Source organism: Littorina saxatilis, linkage group LG4 (assembly GCF_037325665.1).
Source record: "Littorina saxatilis isolate snail1 linkage group LG4, US_GU_Lsax_2.0, whole genome shotgun sequence".
NCBI lineage: Eukaryota > Metazoa > Mollusca > Gastropoda > Littorinimorpha > Littorinidae > Littorina > Littorina saxatilis.
In genome coordinates, this window is record NC_090248.1 from 8,869,079 (window position 1) to 8,883,993 (window position 14,915).

Genomic DNA, 14,915 nt, shown 5'->3' on the forward strand with positions numbered 1-14,915 from the left:
GAGTCGACATTACCAGTGGGCGCGTGGAGACGCAAACCCCCGTCACAGATACGCCGCGACGAGAAAAGGGCAGAAGACAGGCGTGCTACTTCACGGACTGACGAAACAAGAACAGAAAACATAGTGACACAGTGCTCCACAGAAACAAACAAAAGACAAGAACAAGAAAATAAGGCAAGTGATAACATTTTTGACAGTCGGCATACTTCGCCATGCGGTCTATTTTTAGCCACCCCTGAGTTCATGCCTCCGTCACAACATGACAGTACACATTCCTGTGTTGACACGCCACGCCGCTCTGCACGTGAGACAGACCCACCGCCTGCCACTGACACTTGGCGCAGTGGAGAGGAACATGTAAACAATAAAGACGACACCATGTGTTTGGGCGCACGTGGTTGGCAGACCACAGACTGTTCGCATGACAGTGCGGTAAATCAGACAGACGACAACAGTGAGAGTCTGGCACACATGGAAAAGATAACGTCTGAAAGAGGTATTGACATCAGACACATCAAGCTGCTGGTTAGTGAACTGAGAGACCGCCGTAAACAAAGAATTCTCCGCGATAGAAGAAGAAATGAATCTTTTGATACTGTTGTACTTGAACAACATATTGGCACTCAGAGATTGTACTGCAAAAGTGATGATGTTGTGCTCATGTATGATTTCAACACAGATCGTAAACGCTGGTTCGTCGACCAGTCAGATAGCATGATCAAGCTTCAGAAACATACATGCCATGTCGTGTCTAGCTTCGGACATTGCCCCCGATCAGCAAAGATCGGTACGTTGAGTTGTACAAAGAAGAACTGGTAGAAGATCTGAGAATAGTATCTCGAGTAGTCCGCTTTTACTGAGGATGAACAGTTTCAAACACCGTGGGGTTTTGTTTTTCATTCTTGGACTGTCTAATGCTGAAAAGGGCCGTCACGCGCGTTTTATTGACTTACAATATCTGTCACCACACGGAAGAAAACAACAGACTGAAGGATTGATCAAATCATGATGTTTATGATGCATGGTATTGATGTGCAGTGTGAGTCAAGGTATCCCTGACTCTGACAAATGCAGTGGACTCTCTATCGGACTTCCTGTAGCGAGAACTTTGCGCGATCGTGCATGCTTCGGTATATAGAAAGCTTTGTACTTCGACATCCCAACCCCACAACATCCTTTCACTATAAACATGATTGTGTTTTCGTGAATAAAACATTCTGATTCTCTCTCTCTCTCTCTCTCTCTCTCTCTCTCTCTCTCTCTCTCTCTCTCTCTCTCTCTCTCTCTCTCTCTCTCTCTCTCTCTCTTCCCGGCTCCCCCCCTCTCTCTCACACTTACCTGCGCTACAGTATAGTGCAGGACGTCCTTCATGTACATGGGGAGATAAGCCAGGATCCAGGAGTAGACCCAGGAGAAGGACGCGTGCGCCACGATGATCGCCCACACCGCCCCTGAACTCATGATCTTCAACCACGGAGTTTTTGTCTGTGACAACTAGAAGATGGTTGAAATGTGATGAGTGAGCTGAAGAGTAGTCGGAAACATATATGTACAAACAGTTCAACAAATTAAACACACACACACACACACACACACACACACACACACTCACACACACACACACACACACACACACACACACACACACCAGGGCCGGACCAAGTTCGTTTGAGGGGGGGGGAGGGTTCCAACCGCTGAAGGTAGAGGTCCAGGGGCCGCTGAGGCCCCGGTGGGGTGCAGGGACAACGCCCCGATGGGGGGTCTGGGGGGCAAAGCCTCCCAGAAGCCGAGAAAATGTTGCATTTGTGAGGTCATTTTTTGGTCTTTCAGGGAATCACAATTACACATTTTCAACAGTAACAAAATACTTCAGATATTCATGTACCATAGTGGTTCAGTGGAATAATCCCAAAGACATATATGCCTAGTAAATAAGTCTGACAGGACTCTTTACTTTGAATACTTAAATTCAAGCAAACAAGCAATGATTACAACATGTGGAATACAAAGGAGAAGTGGTATGAGAGATGTATGGTGAACAATGACACTATACTTCATAGGGGCGAGCACTCAATCATCTCCCAGTGTGCAGTACAGTCTCTTTCCGAAACATCGCTTCCCCGATAGCGCAGATGATATATTGTTGCAATCGGTTCTCTGATACTATTAATACTAGTGATAGTGTAGCGTGTGACTTGACTTGTGGCCTATGATGATGGACTTAACGGGGAGGGCAGGCCGTTGTCGACTTGATGTTGTTCATAATTTGAAATAGTTTTAGAAGACCAAATAAACTAAGGGAGTTGGGGGAAGAGCTTAAAAAGTCCACATAATTTTTTTTCTTTTCTCTGAGAGGTACATCGGATGGCCAGGGGGGTGGGGGGGGGTCCGGAACCCAGGATCCCCCCCCCCCCCCCCAGATCCGGCCCTGCACACACACACACACACACACACTCGGTACTCGGCAGATTTGTGGATTTTCTGACAGTCTATAGCTTCTAACCTCTGTTTCTCTGGACATCTGATTTTCTGCACGCACCTTCCCAAGTTACCTCGCGCCCGGCCTCAAATCACAAATGTTTCTTTTCTGGCTTCCCCTTTAATGAAACACCGCCGCCCCCCTCCCAATCACCTTTTTTTCCACTCTCTCTCAATCGCCCCCTTGGTGTGTGAGAGCTGAGAGCGGTCGGTGCTGAAGAAGCGTAGTTCTGTCCTATCTATGATGGCGGGGTGCGTATCGGGGCTGTCTGTCTCTCTCACTCCTCCCAACCCCCCCCCCCCCCCCCCCCCCCGCCCTTTCTGGCTGTGCATGTATCGGTATTGTATATGATTAACCACATTGCCTTGGTGTGTGAGAGCTGAGAGCGGTCGGTGTGGTGATGAAGCTTAGCTCTGTCTTAGTGATGGCGGGGTGCGTCTCGGGGCTGTCTATCTGTCTGTCTGTCTCCCTCTCTTTCTCTCCCCCCTCCCCCCCTTTCTGGCTGTGCATGTATCGGTATTGTATGTCATTAACCACCTTGCCTTGGTGTCTGAGAGCTTAGAGCGGCCGGTGATGATGAAGCTTAGCTCTGTCTTAGTGATGGCGGGGTGCGTCTCGGGACTGTTCCGGGCCAGCAGCAGCCACAGCAGCGTGAAGAGCAGGCTGACCACGCCGTAGAAGTAGAAGACGAAGGGCCAGCCCCGGTCCACGGGGATCTTGCACAGCAGCGCTGAGACCAGGAACGTCATGATGCCCCCGAAGCCATTGCCTGAAGGACAAAAACTTGATCAAATGTGGTTTTTTGGGCCAAACACGTCATGTTGGAAGTTTTATTTCTATCAATATTTTGCACAATTGGGCTGAAATCAGGAACGTCATGATGCCTCCAAAGCCATTGCCTGGAGAACAAAGTTGACCAGGAACGTCATGATGCATCCAAAGCCATTGCCTGAAGAACAAAGTTGACCAGGAACGTCATGATGCATCCAAAGCCATTGCCTGGAGAACAAAGTTGACCAGGAACGTCATGATGCATCCAAAGCCATTGCCCGAAAGACAAAGTTGATCAAAGGTGTGTAGGGTTGGGGTTTTTTTTTTTTTTTTTTTTTGGGGGGGGGGGGTTTCAAAGCACGTCATGTGGGAAGTTTATCTTATATCCATATTTTGCAAGGTAGCACTGAGATCAGGAACGTCTTTGATGCCCCCACACTATTGCCTGAAAGAAAAAGTCGATCAAAGGGTGGGGTGTTTTTTTTTTTTTTTTGTTTTTTTTTTGGGGGGGGGGGGGGCAGGGGAGGTTGCCAAGCACGTCATGTGGGAAGTTTATCAATATTTTGCAAGGTAGCACTGAGATCAGGAACGTCATGATTCCCCCACACATTGCCTGAAGAACAAAGTTTTGGTTGATATGGTTTGGCAGTTTTCAAGACAAAGCAATTACAACAACATTTATTTCAGAAACCCAAAGTGATACACGAAAAAAAATACAAGAAAACATACATTTGTATGATAATGAGTTACACCGTTTTATATCAAATAAAATGAAACGACTTTAGGCCTTTTTTTTAGGGTGCGGGAAGACCACAACCCCGACCTTCACCCTTACTTCCTTGGATTTTGCAAACAGTGCACACGTGACTTCATTATTGCAATATCAAAATGCCATTACCCTCACCGTTGCCATTAAAATTGAGGTAGGTAAGTTTCTCATTGGTTTATAATACAGAGGGCCAGAAATAACCTCAAATTCCTTTTGTTTTCTTTGGGGGGGGGGGGGGGGTTGCACAGCGATGATTTTCGAGTTTTAAACATCTCTGATGACAGCCTGCTTGCAAAGATGCTAGACATGCAAAGATAGCTATGGGAAAAGGAATTCTGCTGTATGAGGCCTCCCTTAGAAGGACTATTTTCTCAACATAAGTTTGTGTCTAGTTTCATGAGAGTGTTCAAATGTCACCCAAAAAGCTGTTCTTAATACTTTGTGGCTCCTTTCTCTCCAACCGTTCTGCCTCTGCACAGGCCTAGAAGTGGCAAGTATTTCACTCCCCATGGCGAGTAGAAACATGTAACTGGCGAGTAGAAATGTTCATCTACTCGCCAAATGTGAGTCAAGTTGCTGAACAAATTGTTGGTTTGGCTAGTAAAGTTTGCTCTCTGGCTAGTTCATTTTCAGAATCACTAGCCAAAGGCTAGTACACAATTTTTTGGACTTTCAGGGCTGCTACACGTATAGTTCTTAGCTACTGATGATGTCCAAGTAAACAAACATAACAACTTTGCTACTGACCCGCGTATTCCACTGCAGTCAGCTGACCTCTCTCGGACACAGGCGCCCAGTTTGACCATAGCGTGTGCATGGCCGGATCAATTAATCCCTGTGCAAAAGTAAGAGTGCATTATTTACCACGCTCAAGGACAGAACTGATACCTTGGCTAAGTGTGTGTGTGTGTGTGTGTGTGTGTGTGTGTGTGTGTGTGTTTGCGTGTGTGTGTGTGTGTGTGTTAGTGTGTGTGTGTATGTGTGTGTGTGTGTGTCTGTCTGTCTATCTGTTTCTGTGCATGTCTATCTGTGTGTGTGTGTGTGTGTGTGTGTGTGTGTGTCTGTCTGTCTGTCTGTCTGTCTGTCTCTGTGCATGTCTATCTGTGTGTGTGTGTGTGTGTCTGTCTGTCTGTCTGTTTCTGTACATGTCTATCTGTGTGTGTGTGTGTGTGTGTGTGTGTGTGTCTGTCTGTCTGTCTGTCTGTCTGTTTCTGTGCATGTCTATCCGTGTGTGTTTGTGTGTGTGTGTGTCTGTCTGTCTGTCTGTTTCTGTGCATGTCTATCTGTGTGTGTTTGTGTGTGTGTGTGTGTGTCTGTTTCTGTGCATGTCTGTGTGTGTGTGTGTGCGTGTGTGTGTGTGTGTGTGTGCGTGTGTGTGCGTGTGTGTGTGTGTGCGTGTGTGTTTGTGTGGGGATGGGGTCGGGGGGGAGGGGGTGTCTAAGTGTGTCTATTTGTCTGTCTATGGATGTGTGTCTCTGTGTATGTGCATCAGTATGAACAGTCTCACAGGCTAATTGTGTGGGTATGTGAGTGTGTGTGTGTGTGTCAGTCTGTCTTTGTCTGTCTGTGTCTGTCTTCCTGTCTCAATGCCTGTCTTCCTCTCTGGCTGTCTCTCTGTCTGTCTCAATGCCTGCCTGTGTGTCTCTCTGTCTGTCTCAATGCCTGCCTGTGTGTCTCTCTGTCTGTCTCAATGCCTGTCTTCCTCTCTGGCTGTCTCTCTGTCTGTCTCAATGCCTGCCTGTGTGTCTCTCTGTCTGTCTCAATGCCTGCCTGTGTGTCTCTCTGTCTGTCTCAATGCCTGTCTTCCTCTCTGGCTGTCTCTCTGTCTGTCTCAATGCCTGCCTGTGTGTCTCTCTGTCTGTCTCAATGCCTGCCTGTGTGTCTCTCTGTCTGTCTCAATGCCTGTCTTCCTCTCTGGCTGTCTCTCTGTCTGTCTCAATGCCTGTCTTCCTCTCTGGCTGTCTCTCTGTCTGTCTCAATGCCTGCCTGTGTGTCTCTCTGTCTCTCTCAATGCCTGCCTGTGTGTCTCTCTGTCTGTCTCAATGCCTGTCTTCCTCTCTGGCTGTCTCTCTGTCTGTCTCAATGCCTGTCTTCCTCTCTGGCTGTCTCTCTGTCTGTCTCAATGCCTGTCTTCCTCTCTGGCTGTCTCTCTGTCTGTCTCAATGCCTGTCTTCCTCTCTGGCTGTCTCTCTGTCTGTCTCAATGCCTGTCTTCCTCTCTGTCTGTCTCAATGCCTGTCTCTCTGTCTGTCTCAATGCCTGTCTCTCTGTCTGTCTCAATGCCTGTCTTCCTCTCTGGCTGTCTCTCTGTCTGTCTCAATGCCTGTCTTCCTCTCTGGCTGTCTCTCTGTCTGTCTCAATGCCTGTCTTCCTCTCTGTCTGTCTCAATGCCTGTCTCTCTGTCTGTCTCAATGCCTGTCTCTCTGTCTGTCTCAATGCCTGTCTTCCTCTCTGGCTGTCTCTCTGTCTGTCTCAATGCCTGTCTTCCTCTCTGTCTGTCTCAATGCCTGTCTCTCTGTCTGTCTCAATGCCTGTCTCTCTGTCTGTCTCAATGCCTGTCTTCCTCTCTGGCTGTCTCTCTGTCTGTCTCAATGCCTGTCTTCCTCTCTGTCTGTCTCAATGCCTGTCTCTCTGTCTGTCTCAATGCCTGTCTCTCTGTCTGTCTCAATGCCTGTCTTCCTCTCTGGCTGTCTCTCTGTCTGTCTCAATGCCTGTCTTCCTCTCTGTCTGTCTCAATGCCTGTCTCTCTGTCTGTCTCAATGCCTGTCTCTCTGTCTGTCTCAATGCCTGTCTTCCTCTCTGTCTGTCTCAATGCCTGTCTCTCTGTCTGTCTCAATGCCTGTCTCTCTGTCTGTCTCAATGCCTGTCTTCCTCTCTGGCTGTCTCTCTGTCTGTCTCAATGCCTGTCTTCCTCTCTGTCTGTCTCAATGCCTGTCTCTCTGTCTGTCTCAATGCCTGTCTCTCTGTCTGTCTCAATGCCTGCCTGTGTGTCTCTGTTCGTGTGTGTGTCAGTCCCACAGGCTAACACGGATCACTCACGTTAGCACAGCCAGCCAGCACTCTGAGGGTGACCAGCAGGTAGGGGTGCTGCCTGGTCAACAGGGGGGTCAGCAGGTTGACCACTCCTCCTCCCGCCATGCCCACAGCGATGGTGCGTACTGACCCCAGGCTCCTGTCCACGTAGCCCGCTATCATTATGGTCAGCAGGAACCCGTAGTAGTAGGCTACCAGTACGTGACCCTCGAAAGAAGAACTCCAGCGGAACTCGCTTCCCAGCGAGCGTGTTTGCTAATGGAAACAGAAGAACGATGTCGTCAACAAGAGAAATAAATTATTTATAAAAAATATTTTAAAAATAAAACAACAACAACAACAAAATTAATAATGTACTCACGTTCATAGGAAGGGGGCGCGCGACACAGCTTGATATGCCAATGAAGCTACAGCTTCAAACACACAACACAAACGAGACTACAGTGTAACCCCCTGTTAAGACATCAATATGGTTTCTTCCTTTAGTATATGGACAATGATGTTACTAATCTTCGAATTTCTATAATGAGACAAACTTGTACCAGCTACGCATGGTGATCATCAATTTCAGTTTGGCCCCTCTACCTCTCCGGCTCTTGTAACAACATTATGAGGAGGGAGTCATCTTAAAAAAAGACACACCCCCCATTCCACACAACCGTTCTAGGTCCCGTTCCCGTACCGACCAAGGACGGCTGCCACAACAATGGAACGCTGCGGAAACGGCCGTCAGTGGCATCTTTGAGCAGCGTCTGACCATAGTGGCAGCCGTCCTTGGTCGGTACGGCAACGGGACCTAGAACGGTTGTGTGGAATGTGGGTATGACAACTCAGTGTCAATCAATCAATCAATATGAAGCTTATATAGCGCGTATTCCGTGGGTACAGTTCTAAGCGCTTGTCGAAGAGTTGTCAACACAGGACTAACAAAGAAACTAACATCTACAGACGGACACAAACCCTATCACACACTAGCAAACCCTGATAAACATACAACAAACAACTGTTTAACAACAATGTACACATCAATAGCTAGGTCCAAACAAAATAATATCAAACACAAAGAAAACACCTCTCACAGAGCACAGCACAAGAATGTCTTTTGGGGCACAACACATCACTGTCGAACATGAAAGTCGCAGCCAGCTACGAGAAGAACTGAGTCTTCAACCTACTCTTGAACGCGTCAAGGTGCTGTGGTGAGGGGCTCTGGCGAAGCTCAAGCGGCAGGGAGTTCCAGACGGAGGGGCCCGCGGAGGGAAATGCACTCTGACCAGCAGATGCGAGTTTCGAGCGAGGGATGTGAAGGCGGAGTGGGTCAGCAGCAGAACGAAGGGGACGGTCGGAGGGCTGGGTGTACAGGTCCAGGGAGGATTGAAGGTACTCGGGAGCAGAGTCGTTGAGACACTTGTAGACCAGAGTGGACAGTTTGTAGGAGATTCGGGTGTTGACAGGGAGCCAGTGCAAGGAGCGAAGTAGGGGGTGATGTGGTCTCGCTTCGTCTTCCTCAACGTCAGCCTGGCAGCAGCGTTCTGGACTCGTTGTAGGCCATGAATGGATGAGGCGGGGAGGCCAGCCAGAAGGGAGTTGCAGTAGTCCAGACGACTGAAGATGAGGGAGACAACCAGCTTGACACAGGCGTCGTGGGTGAGGTAGCGACGGATGGAGGCGATGCGTCGTAGGTGGAAAAAGCAGGTCTTGATGATGAAGGAGATGTGTGTCTGCATGGAGAGAGTAGAGTCGAGAAAGACGCCAAGGCTCTTGACAGCAGGGGAGAATGGAACAGTCGCGTCATCCAGCTGGAGGTCGGTCACAGTGAGGGAAGCAATCTTCTGTCGTGTTCCAACGAGAAGGGCCTCTCTGTCTTCTCACTGTTCAGCTTCAACTTGTTCTCAGTCATCCAGTTCTTGATGTCAGTGAAACAACTGGAGATGGATCCCAGGAGATGGTCAACGTCCTCCGGCTTGGCGCTGTTCTGGAGCTGCGTGTCATCGGCAAAGGAGTTGTAGTTCAAGCCGTGGGGTTCGATGACCAGGGAGAGGGGTTGGTTGTACAGGGTGAAAAGGACAGGGCCGAGGACAGACCCTTGTGGGACGCCGAAGCGGACAGGGACAGGCTGAGAAGAGAACGAATCAGTGGTGACAGTCTGAGAGCGGTTCTGGAGGTAGTTCCGGAACCAAGAGAGGGCGGTGTCGTGAATGCCGAACGTGGAACTGAGGCGATCGACGAGTAGCTGATGGTCGATCGTGTCGAAGGCCGCGAAAAGGTCAGCAGCACAAGGGCAGAGACGAGACCGCTATCTGTTGCGTTCAGGAGGTCCGTGGTGATTCGCAGGAGCGCCGTCTCGGTGTTGTGGTGAGGGCGGTACGCTGACTGGTACACTGGCATCAGCGAGTTCCGAGACAGGTGGGCGCTCAACTGCTCCAGGATGATACGCTCCAGAAGCTTGGAGAGGAAGGGCAGGTTGGACACAGGACGGTAGTTCTTCAACAGTGTGTGAGAGCGATACCGTTGCGTTACCGTTGTTTCGTTAAGTTCATTTAACGATCCAAGCGTTCCGTTACCGATGGGTTAAGGTTCCATTTCCGTTCATTCTGAGGGGAACGGCTAAAATTTTGAACATGCACTAGCCCAAACCCAACCGTCCCTACCGACCCTACCGTTTAAAGCAGTTCCGTTAACGATCATTTACGTTCCATTGCGGTTCCCTCCCGATCCCTCCCGTGCCCGCATCGTTCCTTGGTCGGTACGGGAACGGGACCTAGAACGGTTGTGTGGAATGGGGGTGTTAGATCTAAAGTGAAAGCTGAATGAAAGTTTACCGCATTCTACCAACCTTATTTGTGTCGTCGTACACTTCGGTGACGTTTCCAACGCCTGTGTCATTGAGCGACGTCAGTGGGGTGACGACATCAGTTTCTTTGTTTGTCATACACACGATGGCCATCCCAATGCACTGGCGTAACGCCGTCTGGCAAACACGCACTACGCACATCAAATACGCCAACACCCATCTGCGAGTGAAGTACTTCAGTTCCTGCACGCTGCTCGTTTTCTCTAATGGTTGACATTCTGCCTCTCTGTCCTTTGCGCAAGAACCGTTCATATCTAGAGAGGAAAACAAAATGTTCAGGAATCCGAAACCGACTGCTGGCGTTCCAATATAAATATTTGTCAAAACACCATAAACGAATTTCCATTTTTCATGAAAGTTTGGGTTTGTACGTGATTGACTAAATGTTTTAACATAGAGGGGGGAATCGAGACGAGGGTCGTGGTGTGTGTGTGTGTGTGTGTGTGTGTGTGTGTCTGTGTGTCTGTGTGTGTCTGTGTGTGTGTGTGTGTGTGTTTAGAGCGATTCAGAGTAAACTACTGGACCGATCTTTATGAAATTGTTCATGAGATTTCCTGGGTATGATATCCCCAGACATTTTTTCATTTTTTCGATAAATGTCTTTGATGACGTCATATCCCGCATTTTGTAAAAGTTGAGGCAGCACTGTCACACCCTCATTTTTCAATCAAATTGATTGAAATTTTGGCCAAGCAATCTTCGACGAAGGCCGGACTTTGATATTGCATTTCAGCTTGGAGGCTTTAAAATTAATCAATGACTTTGGTCATTAAAAATCTGAAAATTGTAATTAAAATTATTTTTTATAAAACCATCCAAAATTACGTTTATCGTATTCTTCATCACTTTCTGATTCCAAAAACATATAAATATGTTATATTCGGATTAAAAACAAGCTCTGAAAATTAAAAATATAAAAATTATGATCAAAATTAAATTTCCGAAATCGATTTAAAAACAATTTCATCTTATTCCGTGTCTGTTCCTGATTCCAAAAATATATAGATATGATATGTTTGGATTAAAAACACGTTCAGAGAGTTAAAAAAGAAGAGCGATATAGAAAAGCGTGCTATCCTCCTCAGCGCAACCGCTACCGCGCTTTTCTGGATTGTTAATTTCACTGCCTTTGCCACGAGCGGTGGACAGACGATGCTACGAGTGTTCGGTCTTGCGGAAATAATGCAATGCGTTCAGTTTTATTCTGTGAGTTCAACTGAGCTTGACTAAATGTATTTTCGCCTTACGCGACTTGTTTCTTTTTATATTTAGTCAAGTTTTGACTAAATATTTTAACATCGAGGGGGAATCGAAACGAGGGTCGTGGTGTATGTGCGTGCGTGTGTGTGTGTGTGTGTGTGTGTGCGTGCGTGTGTGTGTGGGGGCCCGGGTAGCTCAGGTGGTAGAGCACTGGACTTGTGATCGAGAGGTCGCTGGTTCGAATCCGGGCCGGGACGGACACGGGTCAACTTTATGTGCAGACCCAGAGACGGTATCCATCTCCCACCCCCGTGTCACCACAATGGCACGTTAAAGATCTTGGTCATTCTACCATAAGTGCAGATGGCTGATACCACCTAAACACGCAAACATCAAAAGCCGTGAGGGCGTAAAAACTCGAATCGTATAAACCAATTCATGTCCAATATAGGCAATTAAGACCTGACGGACAATAAGCCCCTTAAAATTTACTTTGCGGTGGAGTGACGATGCTACGAGTATACGGTCTTGCTGCGTTCAGTTTCATTCTGTGAGTTCGACAGCTACTTGACTAAATATTGTATTTTCGCCTTACGCGACTTGTTTATATTTAGTCAAGTTTTGACTAAATATTTTAACATCGAGGGGGAATCGAAACGAGGGTCGTGGTGTATGTGCGTGTGTGTGTGTGTGTGTGTGTGTGTGTGTGTGTGTGTGTGTGTGTGTGTGTGTGTAGAGCGATTCAGACTAAACTACTGGACCGATCTTTATGAAATTTGACATGAGAGTTCCTGGGTATGAAATCCCCGAACGTTTTTTTCTTTTTTTGATAAATGTCTTTGATGACGTCATATCCGGCTTTTCGTGAAAGTTGAGGCGGCACTGTCACGCCCTCATTTTTCAACCAAATTGGTTCAAATTTTGGTCAAGTAATCTTCGACAAAGCCCGGACTTCGGTATTGCATTTCAGCGTGGTGGCTTAAAAATTAATTTATGACTTTGGTCATTAAAAATCTGAAAATTGTAAAAAAAAATAAAAATTTATAAAACGATCCAAATTTACGTTTATCTTATTCTCCATCATTTGCTGATTCCAAAAACATATAAATATGTTATATTCGGATTAAAAACAAGCTCTGAAAATTAAATATATAAAAATTATTATCAAAATTAAATTGTCCAAATCAATTTAAAAACACTTTCATCTTATTCCTTGTCGGTTCCTGATTCCAAAAACATATAGATATGATGTGTTTGGATTAAAAACACGCTCAGAAAGTTAAAACAAAGAGAGGTACAGAAAAGCGTGCTATCCTTCTTAGCGCAACTACTACCCCGCTCTTCTTGTCAATTTCACTGTCTTTGCCATGAGCGGTGGCCTGACGATGCTACGAGTAAAATGGCATTGCGTTCAGTTTCATTCTGTGAGTTCGACAGATACTTGACTAAATATTGTATTTTCGCCTTACGCGACTTGTTTGTTACTGTGTGTGTGTGTGTGTGTGTGTGTGTGTGTGTGTGTGTGTGTGTGTGTGTGTGTGTGTGTGTGTGTGTGTGTGTGTATGAGTGTATGTGTGTGTGTATGTGTGTGTGTCTGTGTCTTTGTCTGTGTCTGTATGTGTGCGTGCGTGCGTGCGTGCGTGAGTGCGTGTGTGTGTGTGTGTGTGTGTGTGTGTCTGTCTGTCTGTGCGTGCGTGCGTGTGTACGTGAGTGTGTGCGTGCGTGCGTGCATGCGTGCACGCGTGCGTGCGTGCGTGCGTTCGTCCGTGCGTGCGTGTTTTGAAAATATCCAGAAAAAGTGTCAATGAATCACCGAACAAATAAATCGGTCCTAACAGAATATCGTTGACAGTTGGTACTCTGTCATAAGCCGCAAACTATCACCCCCTCCCCCCCCCCCCCCCCTCCCCCTCCCCAACCTCCTCACACTTTAAACCTCTTTGTAAAGAGCTAGATTAAAGCAATGCAGCATTAAATCAGTAGACGTTGCTAACGGCGATGCATCAACTTCGTGTCCCATGACTCACTGACACTTTTATTTCCCTAAAATTTAAATAAAATGAAAACACACCAGTAACCAGTTTAGGTACGTAGAGGTTACATGCTGAGTCTCAGTGATTATTAAAAGTAATGGCCGAAGTTAGCGGATCATGAAAAATGCGAGCTTCAGCGAGCTTTTTCATTAACTGAGACGATTATTTTTAATAATCACTGAGACGAGGTGTGTAACCTTTTTACATTTAGTCAAGTTTTGACTAAATGTTTTAACGTAGAGGGGGGAATCGAGACGAGGGTTGTGGTGTATGTATGTGTGTGTGTGTGTGTGTGTGTGTGTGTGTCTGTCTGTCTGTGTGTGTGTGTAGAGCGATTCAGACTAAACTACTGGGTCGATCTTTATGAAATTTTACATGAGAGTTCCTGGGAATGATATCCCCGGACGTTTTTTTCTTTTTTTCGATAAATACCTTTGATGACGTCATATCCGGCTTTTTGTAAAAGTTGAGGCGGCACTGTCACACCCTCATTTTTCAATCAAATTGATTGAAATTTTGGCCAAGCAATCTTCGACGAAGGCCGGACTTCGGTATTGCATTTCAGCTTGGTGGCTTAAAAATTAATTAATGACTTTGGTCATTAAAAATCTGAAAATTGTAAAAAAAAAAAAAAAAAAAAAAAAATTTTTAAAACGATCCAAATTTACGTTTATTTTATTCTTGATCATTTTCTGATTCCAAAAACATATAAATATGTTATATTCGGATTAAAAACAAGCTCTGAAAATTAAAAATATAAAATTTATTATTAAAATAAAATTTCCGAAATCGATTTAAAAACAATTTCATCTTATTCATTGTGGGTTCCTGATTCCCAAAACATATAGATGTGATATGTTTGGATTAAAAACACGCTCAGAAAGTTAAAAAGAATGGAGATAAAGAAAAGCGTGCTATCCTTCTCAGCGCAACTACTACCCCGCTCTTCTTGTCAATTTCACTGCCTGTGAATCGAGCGGTGGACTGACGATGCTACGAGTATGCGCTCTTGCTGTAAAAATGCAGTGAGTTGAGTTTCATTCTGTTAGTTCGACAGCTTGACTAAATGTTGTAATTTCGCCTTACGCGACTTGTTTATGTTTCTATTTGATTATTTTGCAAAACTACTCATACCACCAAGTCCTGTTCTCCGTTAAGCTGCTGCAAAATATACAGACAATGTTTATGTTCAAGTCTAAAATGAAAAACATCTTTAACCTCCTATTGACTCCAAAACCAGATTTCATCCTTACAAGCTCTATCAGAAAGACAATCAATCATTTGACAATATCAGAGGTTTAAATGGGTAGCACTCCAGGAGAAATTTATTATATGTAAAATTAATTTTACTTAAATATTCTTCTCATTATGGGGTTAGTGCTAGGACTGGTTGGTCCGGTGTCAGAATAATGTGACTGGGTGAGACCACAGAGATATAGAATCTCTGTGGGTGAGACATGAAGCCTGTGCTGCGACTTCTGTCTTGTGTGTGGCGCACGTTATATGTCAAAGCAGCACCGCCCTGATATGGCCCTTCGTGGTCGGCTGGGCGTTAAAAGCAAACAAACAAACAAACAAAGTTAAATGGAGTGCATGATTAAAGTGCACAGCTGTTCCACACTGGGGTCACGTTCCTCGATCGAGAGTATCTTTTCGGTGCTGGCAGTAAATGTGTAAATCGCACCAGGTCATTTAACTGGTAACTTACACGCACACCCACATCCACACACACACACACACACACACCTAACACACAGGCACACACACACAAGCACAC

At 46.1% G+C, this 14,915-nt stretch overlaps 1 protein-coding gene across 1 annotated transcript in view; it reads right to left on the reverse strand.

Moving 5' to 3' along the window:
• Positions 1-14,915, reverse strand: part of LOC138963647 (sialin-like) — a gene marked incomplete in the record, with an annotated part of 37,018 nt that overhangs the window by 18,494 nt on the left and 3,609 nt on the right. The window contains 5 exon segments of the mRNA XM_070335492.1: positions 1,339-1,485; positions 3,022-3,248; positions 4,767-4,854; positions 7,058-7,306; positions 9,888-10,159. Of these exon segments, the coding sequence (XP_070191593.1) occupies positions 1,339-1,485; positions 3,022-3,248; positions 4,767-4,854; positions 7,058-7,306; positions 9,888-10,157 (981 nt within the window).